Source organism: Pleurodeles waltl, chromosome 1_1, assembly GCF_031143425.1.
Source record: "Pleurodeles waltl isolate 20211129_DDA chromosome 1_1, aPleWal1.hap1.20221129, whole genome shotgun sequence".
NCBI lineage: Eukaryota > Metazoa > Chordata > Amphibia > Caudata > Salamandridae > Pleurodeles > Pleurodeles waltl.
This window is the reverse complement of record NC_090436.1, coordinates 61,519,947-61,537,889: the sequence shown is the minus strand read 5'-3', so window position 1 is coordinate 61,537,889 and position 17,943 is coordinate 61,519,947. Positions and strand designations below refer to the sequence as shown.

Here is a 17,943-nt window from a genome sequence, read left to right as displayed (position 1 = left end):
TTGAAAAGTTTTCTAAATTCTTAAAAGACCTGCTAGGGCCTTGTGTTAGATCCTGTTTAGCATTTCTTTTAGAGTTTAAAAGTTTGTAAAAGTTTGAATTAGATTCTAGAACCAGTTTTAGATTCTTAAAAAGTATTCCAACTTTTAGAAGCAAAATGTCTAGCACAGATGTGGCTGTGGTGGAACTCGACACCACACCTTACCTCCATCTACAGATGAGAGAGCTAAGGTCACTCTGTAAACTAAAGAAAATAACCATAGGCCCCAAACCTACCAAAATACAGCTCCAGGAGCTTTTGGCAGAGTTTGAAAAGGCCAACCCCTCTGAGGGTGGCAACTCAGAGGAAGAGGATAGTGACTTGGAGGAAAATTCCCCCCTACCAGTCCTATTTAGGGAGAACAGGGTCTCTCAAACCCTGACTCCAAAAATAATAGTCAGAGATGCTGGTTCCCTCACAGGAGAGACCAACACCTCTGAAATCACTGAGGATAACTCCAGTGAAGAGGACATCCAGTTAGCCAGGATGGCCAAAAGATTGGCTTTGGAAAGACAGATCCTAGCCATAGAGAGGGAAAGACAAGAGATGGGCCTAGGACCCATCAATGGTGGCAGCAACATAAATAGGGTCAGAGATTCTCCTGACATGTTGAAAATCCCTAAAGGGATTGTAACTAAATATAAAGATGGTGATGACATCACCAAATGGTTCACAGCTTTTGAGAGGGCTTGTGTAACCAGAAAAGTGAACAGATCTCACTGGGGTGCTCTCCTTTGGGAAATGTTCACAGGAAAGTGTAGGGATAGACTCCTCACACTCTCTGGAAAGGATGCAGAATCTTATGACCTCATGAAGGGTACCCTGATTGAGGGCTTTGGATTCTCCACTGAGGAGTATAGGATTAGATTCAGGGGGGCTCAAAAATCCTCGAGCCAGACCTGGGTTGACTTTGTAGACTACTCAGTAAAAACACTAGATGGTTGGATTCAAGGCAGTGGTGTAAGTAATTATGATGGGCTGTACAATTTATTTGTGAAAGAACACCTGTTAAGTAATTGTTTCAATGATAAACTGCATCAGCATCTGGTAGACCTAGGACCAATTTCTCCCCAAGAATTGGGAAAGAAGGCGGACCATTGGGTCAAGACAAGGGTGTCCAAAACTTCCACAGGGGGTGACCAAAAGAAAGGGGTCACAAAACCTCCCCAGGGGAAGGGTGGTGAGACAGCCAAAAATAAAAATAGTAAAGAGTCTTCTACAGGCCCCCAAAAACCTGCACAGGAGGGTGGGCCCAGAGCCTCTTCACAAAACAATCCTGGGTACAAGGGTAAAAACTTTGATCCCAAAATGGCCTGGTGTCGAAACTGTAGTCAGTCTGGACACCAAACTGGAGACAAGGCCTGTCCCAAGAAAAATTCCACTCCAAACTCCAATCCAGGTAACACTGGAATGGCTAGTCTCCAAGTGGGATCAACAGTGTGCCCAGAGCAAATCAGGGTCCACACTGAAGCTACTCTAGTCTCTGAGGGTGGGGTGGATTTAGCCACACTAGCTGCCTGGCCGCCTAACATGCAAAAATACAGGCAGCAGCTCTTTATTAATGGGACAAGTGTAGAGGGCCTGAGGGATACAGGTGCCAGTGTCACCATGGTGACAGAGAAACTGGTTTCCCCTGGCCAATACCTGACTGGAAAAACTTATACAGTCACCAATGCTGACAATCAAACTAAAGCACATCCCATGGCAATGGTAACTTTAGAATGGGGAGGGGTCAATGGCCTGAAACAGGTGGTGGTCTCCTCAAACATCCCAGTAGACTGTCTGCTTGGAAATGACCTGGAGTCCTCAGCATGGGCTGAGGTAGAACTAAAAACCCATGCAGCCATGCTGGGTATCCCTGAACTGGTGTGTGTAAAAACAAGAGCACAATGCAAGGCACAGGGTGAAAAAGTAGAGCTGGAGTTTGGAAAAATGGCCCAGCCTACCAAGAGAAAAGGAAAGTCAATTGGGAAACCAACTGCCACACAGTCAGAAAAAGAGAACCTCTCTTCTCAGGAAGAAGTTCTGCCCTCTGAGGGAACTGAGCCTTTGGAGCTTGAACCTTATCAGGTTGAGCTCTTAGGGCCAGGGGGACCCTCAAGGGAGGAGCTGTGTAAGGGACAAGAAACCTGTCCCTCTCTTGAAGGCCTTAGGCAGCAAGCTGCTGAAGAGTCCAAGGGCAAGAAAAATGGAACACATAGGGTCTATTGGGAAGATGGACTCCTGTACACTGAGGCCAGAGACCCCAAACCTGGTGCCACTAGGAGAGTGGTAGTGCCTCAGTCGTTCAGAGAGTTTATTCTGACCTTAGCCCATGATATTCCCCTTGCTGGGCATTTGGGACAAACCAAGACGTGGGAGAGGTTAGTCAACCACTTCTACTGGCCCAATATGTCCCAGAAGGTTAAGGAGTTTTGCCTCTCCTGCCCCACCTGTCAATCCAGTGGTAAGACAGGTGGGCACCCAAAGGCCCCCCTCATTCCACTTCCAGTGGTGGGGGTCCCCTTTGAAAGAGTGGGTGTGGACATAGTTGGTCCACTGGAACCTCCCACAGCCTCAGGAAATATGTACATCCTAGTAGTAGTGGATCATGCTACTAGGTATCCTGAAGCTATTCCCCTTAGGTCGACTACTGCCCCTGCAGTAGCCAAGGCCCTCATTGGTATCTTTACCAGAGTGGGTTTCCCTAAGGAGGTGGTGTCTGACAGAGGTACCAACTTCATGTCAGCATACCTAAAACACATGTGGAATGAGTGTGGAGTGACTTACAAATTCACTACACCATACCATCCACAAACTAATGGCTTAGTTGAGAGATTCAACCAGACATTAAAAGGCATGATCATGGGGCTCCCAGAAAAACTCAAAAGGAGATGGGATGTCCTCTTGCCATGTCTGCTTTTTGCTTACAGAGAGGTGCCACAGAAGGGAGTAGGATTCTCACCCTTTGAACTTCTGTTTGGCCACCCTGTAAGGGGACCACTTGCTCTTGTTAAAGAAGGCTGGGAGAGACCTCTTCATGAGCCTAAACAAGACATAGTGGACTATGTACTTGGCCTTCGCTCTAGAATGGCAGAGTACATGGAAAAGGCAACCAAAAACCTTGAGGCCAGCCAACAGCTCCAGAAGTTTTGGTATGACCAAAAGGCTGCACTGGTTGAGTTCCAACCAGGGCAGAAAGTCTGGGTTCTGGAGCCTGTGGCTCCCAGGGCACTCCAGGACAAATGGAGTGGCCCTTACCCAGTGCTAGAAAGGAAGAGTCAGGTCACCTACCTGGTGGACCTGGGCACAAGCAGGAGCCCCAAGAGGGTGATCCATGTGAACCGCCTTAAGCTCTTCCATGACAGGGCTGATGTGAATCTGTTGATGGTAACAGATGAGGATCAGGAGGCAGAGAGTGAACCTCTCCCTGATCTTCTGTCATCAGACCCAAAAGATGGCTCAGTAGATGGAGTGATCTACTCAGACACCCTCTCTGGCCAACAGCAAGCTGATTGTAGGAGAGTCCTACAACAGTTTCCTGAACTCTTCTCCTTAACCCCTGGTCAGACACACCTGTGTACCCATGATGTGGACACAGGAGACAGCATGCCTGTCAAAAACAAAATTTTTAGACAGTCTGACCATGTTAAGGAAAGCATCAAGGTGGAAGTCCACAAGATGCTGGAATTGGGAGTAATTGAGCGCTCTGACAGCCCCTGGGCTAGCCCAGTGGTCTTAGTCCCCAAACCTCACACCAAAGATGGAAAGAAAGAGATGAGGTTTTGTGTGGACTACAGAGGGCTCAATTCTGTCACCAAGACAGATGCTCATCCCATTCCTAGAGCGGATGAGCTCATAGATAAATTAGGTGCTGCCAAATTCTTAAGTACCTTTGACTTGACAGCAGGGTACTGGCAAATAAAAATGGCACCTGGAGCAAAAGAGAAAACAGCATTCTCCACACCTGATGGGCATTATCAGTTTACTGTTATGCCCTTTGGTTTAAAGAATGCCCCTGCCACCTTCCAAAGGTTGGTGAATCAAGTCCTTGCTGGCTTGGAGTCCTTTAGCACAGCTTATCTTGATGATATTGCTGTCTTTAGCTCCACCTGGCAGGATCACCTGGTCCACCTGAAGAAGGTTTTGAAGGCTCTGCAAACTGCAGGCCTCTCTATCAAGGCATCCAAATGCCAGATAGGGCAGGGAACTGTGGTTTACTTGGGCCACCTTGTAGGTGGAGGCCAAGTTCAGCCACTCCAACCCAAGATCCAGACTATTCTGGACTGGGTAGCTCCAAAAACCCAGACTCAAGTCAGGGCATTCCTTGGCTTGACTGGGTATTACAGGAGGTTTGTGAAGGGATATGGATCCATTGTGACAGCCCTCACTGAACTCACCTCCAAGAAAATGCCCAAGAAAGTGAACTGGACTGTGGAATGCCAACAGGCCTTTGACACCCTGAAACAAGCAATGTGCTCAGCACCAGTTCTAAAAGCTCCAGATTATTCTAAGCAGTTCATTGTGCAGACAGATGCCTCTGAACATGGGATAGGGGCAGTTTTGTCCCAAACAAATGATGATGGCCTTGACCAGCCTGTTGCTTTCATTAGCAGGAGGTTACTCCCCAGGGAGCAGCGTTGGAGTGCCATTGAGAGGGAGGCCTTTGCTGTGGTTTGGTCCCTGAAGAAGCTGAGACCATACCTCTTTGGGACTCACTTCCTAGTTCAAACTGACCACAGACCTCTCAAATGGCTGATGCAAATGAAAGGTGAAAATCCTAAACTGTTGAGGTGGTCCATCTCCCTACAGGGAATGGACTTTATAGTGGAACACAGACCTGGGACTGCCCATGCCAATGCAGATGGCCTTTCCAGGTTCTTCCACTTAGAAAATGAAGACTCTCTTGGGAAAGGTTAGTCTCATCCTCTTTCGTTTGGGGGGGGTTGTGTAAGGAAATGCCTCCTTGGCATGGTTGCCCCCTGACTTTTTGCCTTTGCTGATGCTATGTTTACAATTGAAAGTGTGCTGAGGCCTGCTAATCAGGCCCCAGCACCAGTGTTCTTTCCCTAACCTGTACTTTTGTATCCACAATTGGCAGACCCTGGCATCCAGATAAGTCCCTTGTAACTGGTACTTCTAGTACCAAGGGCCCTGAGGCCAAGGAAGGTCTCTAAGGGCTGCAGCATATCTTATGCCACCCTGGAGACCTCTCACTCAGCACAGACACACTGCTTGCCAGCTTGTGTGTGCTAGTGAGAACAAAACGAGTAAGTCGACATGGCACTCCCCTCAGGGTGCCATGCCAGCCTCTCACTGCCTATGCAAGTATAGGTCAGTCACCCCTCTAGCAGGCCTTACAGCCCTAAGGCAGGGTGCACTATACCATAGGTGAGGGTACCAGTGCATGAGCATGGTACCCCTACAGTGTCCAAACAAAACCTTAGACATTGTAAGTGCAGGGTAGCCATAAGAGTATATGGTCTGGGAGTCTGTCAAACACGAACTCCACAGCACCATAATGGCTACACTGAAAACTGGGAAGTTTGGTATCAAACTTCTCAGCACAATAAATGCACACTGATGCCAGTGTACATTTTATTGCAAAATACACCCCAGAGGGCACCTTAGAGGTGCCCCCTGAAACTTAACCGACTGTCTGTGTAGGCTGACTAGTTCCAGCAGCCTGCCACACTAGAGACATGTTGCTGGCCCCATGGGGAGAGTGCCTTTGTCACTCTGAGGCCAGTAACAAAGCCTGCACTGGGTGGAGATGCTAACACCTTTCCCTCAGGCAGGAGCTGTAACACCTGGCGGTGAGCCTCAAAGGCTCACCCCTTTGTCACAGCCCAGCAGGGCACTCCAGCTTAGTGGAGTTGCCCGCTCCCTCCGGCCACGGCCCCCACTTTTGGCGGCAAGGCTGGAGGGAACAAAGAAAGCAACAAGGAGGAGTCACTGACCAGTCAGGACAGCCCCTAAGGTGTCCTGAGCTGAGGTGACTCTAACTTTTAGAAATCCTCCATCTTGCAGATGGAGGATTCCCCCAATAGGGTTAGGATTGTGACCCCCTCCCCTTGGGAGGAGGCACAAAGAGGGTGTACCCACCCTCAGGGCTAGTAGCCATTGGCTACTAACCCCCCAGACCTAAACACGCCCTTAAATTTAGTATTTAAGGGCTACCCTGAACCCTAGAAAATTAGATTCCTGCAACTACAAGAAGAAGGACTGCCTAGCTGAAAACCCCTGCAGAGGAAGACCAGAAGACAACAACTGCCTTGGCTCCAGAAACTCACCGGCCTGTCTCCTGCCTTCCAAAGAACTCTGCTCCAGCGACGCCTTCCAAGGGACCAGCGACCTCTGACTCCTCTGAGGACTGCCCTGCTTCGAAAAAGACAAGAAACTCCAGAGGACAGCGGACCTGCTCCAAAAAGACTGCAACTTTGTTTCAAGGAGCAGCTTTAAAGACCCTGCAATCTCCCCGCAAGAAGCGTGAGACTTGCAACACTGCACCCGGCGACCCCGACTCGGCTGGTGGAGAACCAACACCTCAGGGAGGACCCCCGGACTACTCTACGACTGTGAGTACCAAAACCTATCCCCCCTGAGCCCCCACAGCGCCGCCTGCAGAGGGAATCCCGAGGCTTCCCCTGACCGCGACTCTCTGAAACCTAAGTCCCGACGCCTGGAAAAGACCCTGCACCCGCAGCCCCCAGGACCTGAAGGACCGGACTTTCACTGGAGAAGTGACCCCCAGGAGTCCCTCTCCCTTGCCCAAGTGGAGCTTTCCCCGAGGAAGCCCCCCCTTGCCTGCCTGCAGCGCTGAAGAGATCCCTTGATCTCTCATAGACTAACATTGAAAACCCGACGCTTGTTTCTACACTGCACCCGGCCGCCCCCGCGCTGCTGAGGGTGAAATTTCTGTGTGGGCTTGTGTCCCCCCCGGTGCCCTACCAAACCCCCCTGGTCTGCCCTCCGAAGACACGGGTACTTACCTGCCAGCAGACCGGAACCGGGGCACCCCCTTCTCTCCATTCTAGCCTATGCGTTTTGGGCACCACTTTGAACTCTGCACCTGACCGGCCCTGAGCTGCTGGTGTGGTGACTTTGGGGTTGCTCTGAACCCCCAACGGTGGGCTACCTTGGACCAAGAACTGAACCCTGTAAGTGTCTTACTTACCTGGTAAAACTAACAAAAACTTACCTCCCCCAGGAACTGTGAAAATTGCACTGTGTCCACTTTTGAAATAGCTATTTGTCAATAACTTGAAAAGTATACATGCAATTGAAATGATTCAAAGTTCCTAATGTACTTACCTGCAATACCTTTCAAACAAGATATTACATGTTAAATTTGAACCTGTGGTTCTTAAAATAAACTAAGAAAATATATTTTTCTATAACAAAACCTATTGGCTGGATTTGTCTCTGAGTGTGTGTACCTCATTTATTGTCTATGTGTATGTACAACAAATGCTTAACACTACTCCTTGGATAAGCCTACTGCTCGACCACACTACCACAAAATAGAGCATTAGTATTATCTCTTTTTACCACTATTTTACCTCTAAGGGGAACCCTTGGACTCTGTGCTTGCTATTCCTTACTTTGAAATAGCACATACAGAGCCAACTTCCTACACCATCTTTTTCCCAGTCCTTATGCTCAGTGGGTTGCCGGATGTTTACTGGTGCTCTTTCTTTAATGTATTTATTGTATTTTGTGGTATAACAAACAGCGAAAGCAGGGTGCCAAACTGCCCCCGGAACAGCAGTACAACATCCGAGGGGGCAAAAGTACACACACATCAGTTTACACAGCTGAAGCAGACGACAATAAGGGACAACGTGAAGAGAGATGAAGTGAATTGTTAAGTAGGATGACATCATGGAACCTGCCGGAGTTTACTGGCACTCTCGACCCATTGTGATACCTTCTTACTTCAAACCTGGTACGCCTTGGACTGGGGATGGGTTGTTACTGGAGGTGGTGCCGCTGTGTATTAAGTGTCACCTATGCAGCAGCGTCTCCTCCGCTATGGCAGAGGAGCGTCATCCCTCTCCCCCGCCAGCAGCAGCAGCTCCAAAACATAACAAATAAAACGATTATAAACCATGTCTAATATCATTTTATTTTTAAAGGGGCGGGGCTATGGGGTGATAACAGCCGTGGAGGGGAGTGGTGTGCACTCCCCTCAGTGCGCATGTGTGTTTAGCCGGCCGTCTCATACCAGCAGCATGAGAGCAGCGTTAGGATTGGCCACAGGGCAGGCTGGGAGCCTGCAGTCCAGCAGAGAGGAGAAGAGCAGCGCGGCAGTGGCGATGCGCGGGTCAGGTAAGTTTGTTTTTTAAAATGTTTTGATTCCTTTTGTTTTGTTCACCCCGCCCCCCATACCTGCCCCGCCACTTTGCCCAATCGCCAGCCAGGACTGCACCTACATCTTTCTATCTGGACAGTAATGGGACAAAATATATCCATACACATTAGCCTGAAAAACCATTAATTCATACAAAGCTTGTATCTAACCACTGAAGACACCTAGGGCATTTCTCTCTAATGGTATCCCCATTTACCCCAAAACAAAACCATGTACTCCAGGGGCGGCTGCCTCTCGAGGCCGTGAGGGGCATTAACCTGCCAAAACGGGGGTGGGGGCGGAGGAAATTCTAACAGCGTAGTTCTGTCTTCTCTCAGTGGCATAACAAAGGACCCGCAGCACCCGCGGTGCGGGGGGGGGGGGCGGGCTCCAGGGGGCTCCCTCAGCACAGTACACTGTGCATGGGCGGTAGGCCCCTAAATGGGTCCAGGGGTGAGGGGGCCCCTCAGGATACTTTGCAAGGGGGGGGGGGGGGGTCAGGTTTTGTTACGCCCCTTTCTTCTCCACTCTCACCCACTGCTTTGCTTCCAAACATTAAGGGACAGGCTGGAGGAGGAGTCCGGCATTCTCTTTTTGGTTTCTTTTGTGCTCTATGAGGGCTGAACAGCAAGCAGGTTGTCTTGTTTGCCGGGTGCACCCTGGAGAGGCCCTGCATGTCGAGCTGCACTTGTTGTTACTGGACGAGCAGATGCACAAAGCTTAACAAAGCACTGCTGGGCCAGTGAAGTTGTATGAAGTCTGCTGTCGCCAGCCGCAGGTTGGCAATGTGCCTGCTGAACTCCAATGCAAAGGGCACCACTGCACTTCATTCACCTCCCTTCTAACCCTTAGGTATTCATTCTTGTCATTCACCTCTCTTCTAACCCTTAGGTATTCATTCTTGTCATTCACCTCTCTTCTAACCCTTAGGTATTCATTCCTGTCATTCACCTCTCTCCTAACCCTTTGGTATTCATTCCTGTCATTCACCTCTCTTCTAAACCTTAGGTATTCATTCTTGTCATTCGCCTCTCTTCTAACCCTTAAGTATTCATTCTTGTCATTCACCTCTCTTCTTACCCTTAGGCATTCATTCCTGTCATTCACCTCTCTTCTAAACGTTAGGTATTCATTCCTGTCATTCGCCTCTCTTCTTACCCTTAGGTATTCATTCCTGTCATTCACCTCTCTTCTAAACCTTAGGTATTCATTCTTGTCATTCGCCTCTCTTCTAACCCTTAAGTATTCATTCTTGTCATTCACCTCTCTTCTTACCCTTAGGCATTCATTCCTGTCATTCACTTCTCTTCTAAACGTTAGGTATTCATTCCTGTCATTCGCCTCTCTTCTTACCCTTAGGTATTCATTCCTGTCATTCACCTCTCTTCTAACCCTTAGGTATTCATTCTTGTCATTCGCCTCTCTTCTAACCCTTAGGTATTCATTCCTGTCATTCACCTCTCTTCTAACCCTTAGGTATTCATTCTTGCTATTCGCCTCTCTTCTAAACCTTAGGTATTCATTCTTGTTATTCACCTCTCTTCTAAACCTTAGGTATTCATTCTTGTCATTCACCTCTCTTCTAACCCTTAAGTATTCAATCTTGTCATTCACCTCTCTTCTAAACCTTAGGTATTTATTTCTGTCATTCGCCTCTCTTCTAACCCTTAAGTATTCATTCTTGTCATTCACCTCTCTTCTAACCCTCAGGTATTCATTCTTGTTATTCATCTCTCTTCTAATCACATCTCTTCTAACCCTTAGGTATTCATTCTTGTCATTCACCTCTCTTCCAACCCTTAGGTATTCATTCCTGTCATTCACCTCTCTTCTAAACCTTAGGTATTCATTCTTGTCATTCGCCTCTCTTCTAAACCTTAAGTCTTCATTCTTGTCATTCACCTCTCTTCTAACCCTTAGGTATTCATTCTTGTCTTTCACCTCTCTTCTAACCCTTAGGTATTCATTCTTGTCATTCACCTCTCTTCTAACCCTCAGGTATTCATTCTTGTTATTCATCTCTCTTCTAATCACCTCTCTTCTAACCCTTAGGTATTCATTCTTGTCATTCACCTCGCTTCCAACCCTTAGGTATTCATTCCTGTCATTCACCTCTCTTCTAAACCTTAGGTATTCATTCTTGTCATTCACCTTTCTTCTAACCCTTAGATATTCATTCTTGTCTTTCACCTCTCTTCTAACCCTTAGGTATTCATTCTTGTCATTCACCTCTCTTCTAACCCTCAGGTATTCATTCTTGTTATTCATCTCTCTTCTAATCACATCTCTTCTAACCCTTAGGTATTCATTCTTGTCATTCACCTCTCTTCCAACCCTTAGGTATTCATTCCTGTCATTCACCTCTCTTCTAAACCTTAGGTATTCATTCTTGTCATTCGCCTCTCTTCTAAACCTTAAGTCTTCATTCTTGTCATTCACCTCTCTTCTAACCCTTAGGTATTCATTCTTGTCTTTCACCTCTCTTCTAACCCTTAGGTATTCATTCTTGTCATTCACCTCTCATCTAACCCTCAGGTATTCATTCTTGTTATTCATCTCTCTTCTAATCACCTCTCTTCTAACCCTTAGGTATTCATTCTTGTCATTCACCTCGCTTCCAACCCTTAGGTATTCATTCCTGTCATTCACCTCTCTTCTAAACCTTAGGTATTCATTCCTGTCATTCGCCTCTCTTCTTACCCTTAGGTATTCATTCCTGTCATTCACCTCTCTTCTAACCCTTAGGTATTCATTCTTGTCATTCGCCTCTCTTCTAACCCTTAGTTATTCATTCCTGTCATTCACCTCTCTTCTAACCCTTAGGTATTCATTCTTGCTATTCGCCTCTCTTCTAAACCTTAGGTATTCATTCCTGTCATTCTCCTCTCTTCTTACCCTTAGGTATTCATTCCTGTCATTCGCCTCTCTTCTAACCCTTAGGTATTCATTCTTGTCATTCGCCTCTCTTCTAACCCTTAGATATTCATTCCTGTCATTCGCCTCTCTTCTAACCCTTAGGTATTCATTCTTGCTATTCGCCTCTCTTCTAAACCTTAGGTATTCATTCTTGTTATTCACCTCTCTTCTAAACCTTAGGTATTCATTCTTGTCATTCGCCTCTCTTCTAACCCTTAAGTATTCAATCTTGTCATTCGCCTCTCTTCTAAACCTTAGGTATTCATTCTTGTCATTCGCCTGTCTTCTAACCCTTAAGTATTCATTCTTGTCATTCGCCTTTCTTCTAACCCTTAGGTATTCATTCTTGTCATTCACCTTCCTTCTAACCCTTAGATATTCATTCTTGTCTTTCACCTCTCTTCTAACCCTTAGGTATTCATTCCTGTCATTCACCTCTCTTCTAACCCTTAGGTATTCATTCTTATCATTCGCCTCTCTTCTAACCCTTAGGTATTCATTCTTGTCATTCGCCTCTCTTCTAACCCTTAGGTATTCATTCTTGTCTTTCACCTCTCTCCTAGCCCTTAGGTATTCATTCTTGTCATTCACCTTCCTTCTAACCCTCAGGTATTCATTCTTGTTATTCACCTCTCTTCTAATCACCTCTCTTCTAACCCTTAGGTATTCATTCTTGTCATTCACCTCTCTTCCAACCCTTAAGTATTCATTCTTGTCATTCGCCTCTCTTCTAACCCTTAGGCATTCATTCTTGTCATTCACCTCTCTTCTAACCCTTAGGTATTCATTCTTATCATTCACCTCTCTTCTAACCCTTAGGTATTCATTCGTGTTATTCACCTCTCTTCTAATCACCTCTCTTCTAACCCTTAAGTATTCATTCTTGTCATTCACCTCTCATCTAACCCTTAGGGATTCATTCTTGTCATTCACCTCTCTTCTAAACCTTAAGTCTTCATTCTTGTCATTCACCTCTCTTCTAAACCTTAAGTCTTCATTCTTTTCATTCACCTTTCTTCTAATCCTTAAGTCTTCATTCTTGTCATTCACTTCTCTTCTAACCCTTAGGTATTTATTCTTGTCATTCACCTCTCTTCTAACCCTTAGGTATTAATTCTTGTCATTCACCTCTCTTCTCACCCTTAGGTATTAATTATTGTCATTCACCTCTCTTCTAAACCTTAAGTCTTCATTCTTGTCATTCACTTCTGTTCTAACCCTTAGGTAGTCATTCTTGTCATTCACCTCTCTTCTAACCCTTAGGTATTAATTTTTGTCATTCGCCTCTCTTCTAACCCTTAGGTATTCATTCTTGTTATTCACCTGTCTTCTAATCACCTCTCTTCTAACCCTTAGGTCTTCATTCTTGTAATTCACCTCTCTTCTAACCCTTAGGTATTCATTCTTGTCATTCACCTCTTTTCTAACCCTATGGTATTCATTCTTGTCATTCACCTCTCTTCTAACCCTTAGGTATTCATCCTTGTCATTCACCTCTCTTCTTACACCTAGGTATTCATTCTTGTCATTTACCTCTCTCCTAAACCTTAGGTATTCATTATTGTCATTCACCTCTCTTATACACCTTAAGTCTTCATTCTTGTTATTCACCTCTCTTCTAATCACCTCTCTTCTAACCCTTAGGTCTTTATTCTTGTCATTCACCTCTCTTCTAACCCTTGGGTATCCATTCTTGTCATTCACCTCTCTTCTAAACCTTAGGTCTTCATTCTTGTCATTCACCTCTCTTCTAACCCTTAGGTATTCATCCTTGTTATTCACCTCTCGTCTTACACCTAGGTATTCATTCTTGTCATTCACCTCTCTTCTAACCCTTAGGTATTCATTCTTGTCATTCACCTCTCTTCTAACCCTTAGGAATTCATTCTTGTCATTCACCTCTCTTCTAACCCTTAGATATTCATTCTTGTCATTCACCTCTCTTCTAAACCTTAGGTATTCTTTCTTGTCATTCACCTCTCTTCTAACCCTTAGGTATTCATTCTTGTCATTCACCTCTCTTCTAACCCTTAGGTGTTCATTCTTGTCATTTACCTCTCTTCTAAACCTTAAGTCTTCATTCTTGTCATTCACCTCTCTTCTAACCCTTAGGTATTCATTCTTGTCATTCACCTCTCTTCTAACCCTTAGGTATTCATTCTTGTCATTCACCTCTCTTCTAACCTTTAGGTATTCATTCTTGTTATTCACCTCTCTTCTAATCACCTATCTTCTAACCCTTAGGTATTCATTTTTGTCATTCACCTCTCTTCTAACCCTTAGGTATTCATTCTTATCATTCACCTTTCCTCTAACCCTTAGGTATTCATTCTTCTCATTCGCCTCTCTTCTAACCCTTAGGTATTCATTCTTGTCATTCGCCTCTCTTCTAAACCTTAAGTCTTCATTCTTGTCATTCACCTCTCTTCTAACCCTTAGGTATTCATTCTTGTCTTTCACCTCTCTCCTAGCCCTTAGGTATTCATTCTTGTCATTCACCTTCCTTCTAACCCTCAGGTATTCATTCTTGTTATTCACCTCTCTTCTAATCACCTCTCTTCTAACCCTTAGGTATTCATTCTTGTCATTCACCTCTCTTCCAACCCTTAAGTATTCATTCTTGTCATTCGCCTCTCTTCTAACCCTTAGGCATTCATTCTTGTCATTCACCTCTCTTCTAACCCTTAGGTATTCATTCTTATCATTCACCTCTCTTCTAACCCTTAGGTATTCATTCGTGTTATTCACCTCTCTTCTAATCACCTCTCTTCTAACCCTTAGGTATTCATTCTTGTCATTCACCTCTCATCTAACCCTTAGGGATTCATTCTTGTCATTCATCTCTCTTCTAAACCTTAAGTCTTCATTCTTGTCATTCACCTCTCTTCTAAACCTTAAGTCTTCATTCTTTTCATTCACCTTTCTTCTAATCCTTAAGTCTTCATTCTTGTCATTCACTTCTCTTCTAACCCTTAGGTATTTATTCTTGTCATTCACCTCTCTTCTAACCCTTAGGTATTAATTCTTGTCATTCACCTCTCTTCTCACCCTTAGGTATTAATTCTTGTCATTCACCTCTCTTCTAAACCTTAAGTCTTCATTCTTGTCATTCACTTCTCTTCTAACCCTTAGGTAGTCATTCTTGTCATTCACCTCTCTTCTAACCCTTAGGTATTAATTTTTGTCATTCGCCTCTCTTCTAACCCTTAGGTATTCATTCTTGTTATTCACCTGTCTTCTAATCACCTCTCTTCTAACCCTTAGGTCTTCATTCTTGTAATTCACCTCTCTTCTAACCCTTAGGTATTCATTCTTGTCATTCACCTCTTTTCTAACCCTATGGTATTCATTCTTGTCATTCACCTCTCTTCTAACCCTTAGGTATTCATCCTTGTCATTCACCTCTCTTCTTACACCTAGGTATTCATTCTTGTCATTTACCTCTCTCCTAAACCTTAGGTATTCATTCTTGTCATTCACCTCTCCTATACACCTTAAGTCTTCATTCTTGTTATTCACCTCTCTTCTAATCACCTCTCTTCTAACCCTTAGGTCTTTATTCTTGTCATTCACCTCTCTTCTAACCCTTGGGTATCCATTCTTGTCATTCACCTCTCTTCTAAACCTTAAGTCTTCTTTCTTGTCATTCACCTCTCTTCTAACCCTTAGGTATTCATTCTTGTCATTCACCTCTCTTCTAACCCTTAGGAATTCATTCTTGTCATTCACCTCTCTTCTAACCCTTAGATATTCATTCTTGTCATTCACCTCTCTTCTAAACCTTAGGTATTCATTCTTGTCATTCACCTCTCTTCTAACCCTTAGGTATTCATTCTTGTCATTCACCTCTCTTCTAACCCTTAGGTGTTCATTCTTGTCATTTACCTCTCTTCTAAACCTTAAGTCTTCATTCTTGTCATTCACCTCTCTTCTAACCCTTAGGTATTCATTCTTGTCATTCACCTCTCTTCTAACCCTTAGGTATTCATTCTTGTCATTCACCTCTCTTCTAACCTTTAGGTATTCATTCTTGTTATTCACCTCTCTTCTAATCACCTATCTTCTAACCCTTAGGTATTCATTCTTGTCATTCACCTCTCTTCTAACCCTTAGGTATTCATTCTTGTCATTCACCTCTCTTCTAAACCTTAAGTCTTCATTCTTGTCATTCACTTCTCTTCTAACCCTTAGGTAGTCATTCTTGTCATTCACCTCTCTTCTAACCCTTAGGTATTAATTTTTGTCATTCGCCTCTCTTCTAACCCTTAGGTATTCATTCTTGTTATTCACCTGTCTTCTAATCACCTCTCTTCTAACCCTTAGGTCTTCATTCTTGTAATTCACCTCTCTTCTAACCCTTAGGTATTCATTCTTGTCATTCACCTCTTTTCTAACCCTATGGTATTCATTCTTGTCATTCACCTCTCTTCTAACCCTTAGGTATTCATCCTTGTCATTCACCTCTCTTCTTACACCTAGGTATTCATTCTTGTCATTTACCTCTCTCCTAAACCTTAGGTATTCATTCTTGTCATTCACCTCTCCTATACACCTTAAGTCTTCATTCTTGTTATTCACCTCTCTTCTAATCACCTCTCTTCTAACCCTTAGGTCTTTATTCTTGTCATTCACCTCTCTTCTAACCCTTGGGTATCCATTCTTGTCATTCACCTCTCTTCTAAACCTTAAGTCTTCTTTCTTGTCATTCACCTCTCTTCTAACCCTTAGGTATTCATTCTTGTCATTCACCTCTCTTCTAACCCTTAGGAATTCATTCTTGTCATTCACCTCTCTTCTAACCCTTAGATATTCATTCTTGTCATTCACCTCTCTTCTAAACCTTAGGTATTCATTCTTGTCATTCACCTCTCTTCTAACCCTTAGGTATTCATTCTTGTCATTCACCTCTCTTCTAACCCTTAGGTGTTCATTCTTGTCATTTACCTCTCTTCTAAACCTTAAGTCTTCATTCTTGTCATTCACCTCTCTTCTAACCCTTAGGTATTCATTCTTGTCATTCACCTCTCTTCTAACCCTTAGGTATTCATTCTTGTCATTCACCTCTCTTCTAACCTTTAGGTATTCATTCTTGTTATTCACCTCTCTTCTAATCACCTATCTTCTAACCCTTAGGTATTCATTCTTGTCATTCACCTCTCTTCTAACCCTTAGGTATTCATTCTTGTCATTCACCTCTCTTCTAACCCTTAGGTATTCATTCTTGTCATTCACCTCTCCTCTAAACCTTAGGTATTCATTCTTGTCATTCACCTCTCTTCTAAACCTTAAGTCTTCATTCCTGTCATTCACCTCTCTTCTAACCATTAGGTATTAATTCTTGTCATTCAACTCTCTTCTAAACCTTAAGAATTCATTCTTGTCATTCACCTCTCTTCTAACCCTTAAGTCTTCATTCTTGTCATTCACCTCTCTTCTAACCGTTAGGCATTCTTTCTTGTTGTTTACCTCTCTTCTAAACCTTAAGTATTCATTCTTGTTATTCACCTCTCTTCTAACCCTTAGGTATTCATTCTTGTTATTTACCTCTCTTCTAACCCTTAAGTATTCATTCTTGTTATTCACCTCTCTTCTAAACCTTAAGTATTCATTCTTGTTATTCATTCTTGGTATTCACCTCTTCTAACCCTTAGGTATTCATTCCTGTTGTTTACCTCTCTTCTAAACCTTAAGTATTCATTCTTGTTACTCACCTCTCTTCTAACCCTTAGGTATTCATTCGTGTTATTCATTCTTGGTATTCACCTTTCTTCTAACCCTTAGGTATTCATTCTTGTTATTCACCTCCCTTCTAACCCTTAAGTATTCAGTCTTGATTTTTCCCAGGCTGGTGGGCATTTGAGTGGTGGGAAGGTTTGCCTTTGCGTCCAGTGCAGAGTGTCGTGATTCCCCCTGGTCTCTCACCACAATCACATTCACTGCGCTGGTGTCACATACAGAGTAACATGACTGAAAGTAAAATGATTATTCAGTGTATCAAGAGCTGTAAGTTTAATTAACACGGCCGAGCTATGGCCATGGGAGGGTGAGTGAGTGAAAGGGTGGATGGATAGCTACATGGACGAATGAGTGAAAGGGTGGACGTAATGATGGATGAGTGAATGGGAGGAAGGATGGATAAATGGATGGACCGATGAGAGAAAGGGTGAATGTGGGGATGAGTGAAAGGTTGGGGGGTGAGAGAATGATGGATGGATAAGTGAAAGGATGGATGATGAGTGAATACTAAATGGATAGATGATGAGTGGATTGATAAGTGACAGGCTGGATGGATGGACAGGTTGAAAGGGTGGATGGATGCATGAGTGAAAGCATTGATGGATGAGTGAAAGTGTAAGTGGATGGATGGATGATTGAATAGATGGGTCTAAGAGTGGATGGATGAGTGAAAGGATGGATGATTGGGTGAAAGGATGGATGGGTGAAAGAAAAGATGGATAGGTGGAGTGAGAGGTTGGATGAATGGATGGAATGAAAGGATTAATAGATGAGTGAAAGGATAGCTAGAAGGATTGATGGATAGATGGATGGATAGATGGAGTGAGAGGATTAATAGATGAGCGAAAGGATAGCTAGATGGATTTATGGATGGGTAGATGGGTAGATGGATGGATGGATAGATGAGAGGTGATAAGTGAT

The 17,943-nt window shown here is 44.2% G+C and overlaps 2 protein-coding genes across 2 annotated transcripts in view; both read right to left on the bottom strand.

Moving 5' to 3' along the window:
- Window positions 1-17,943, bottom strand: part of CCL19 (C-C motif chemokine ligand 19) — a 1,093,152-nt gene that overhangs the window by 659,752 nt on the left and 415,457 nt on the right. The window lies entirely within an intron of this gene.
- Window positions 12,553-17,943, bottom strand: part of LOC138291468 (trichohyalin-like) — a 79,573-nt gene continuing 74,182 nt past the window's right edge. The window contains exons 2-4 of the mRNA XM_069230317.1: window positions 15,604-16,359; window positions 14,545-15,300; window positions 12,553-13,470 (exon numbers count right to left, since the gene is read on the bottom strand). Of these exons, the coding sequence (XP_069086418.1) occupies window positions 12,553-13,470; window positions 14,545-15,300; window positions 15,604-16,359 (2,430 nt within the window). The remainder of the gene's footprint in view (window positions 13,471-14,544; window positions 15,301-15,603; window positions 16,360-17,943) is intronic.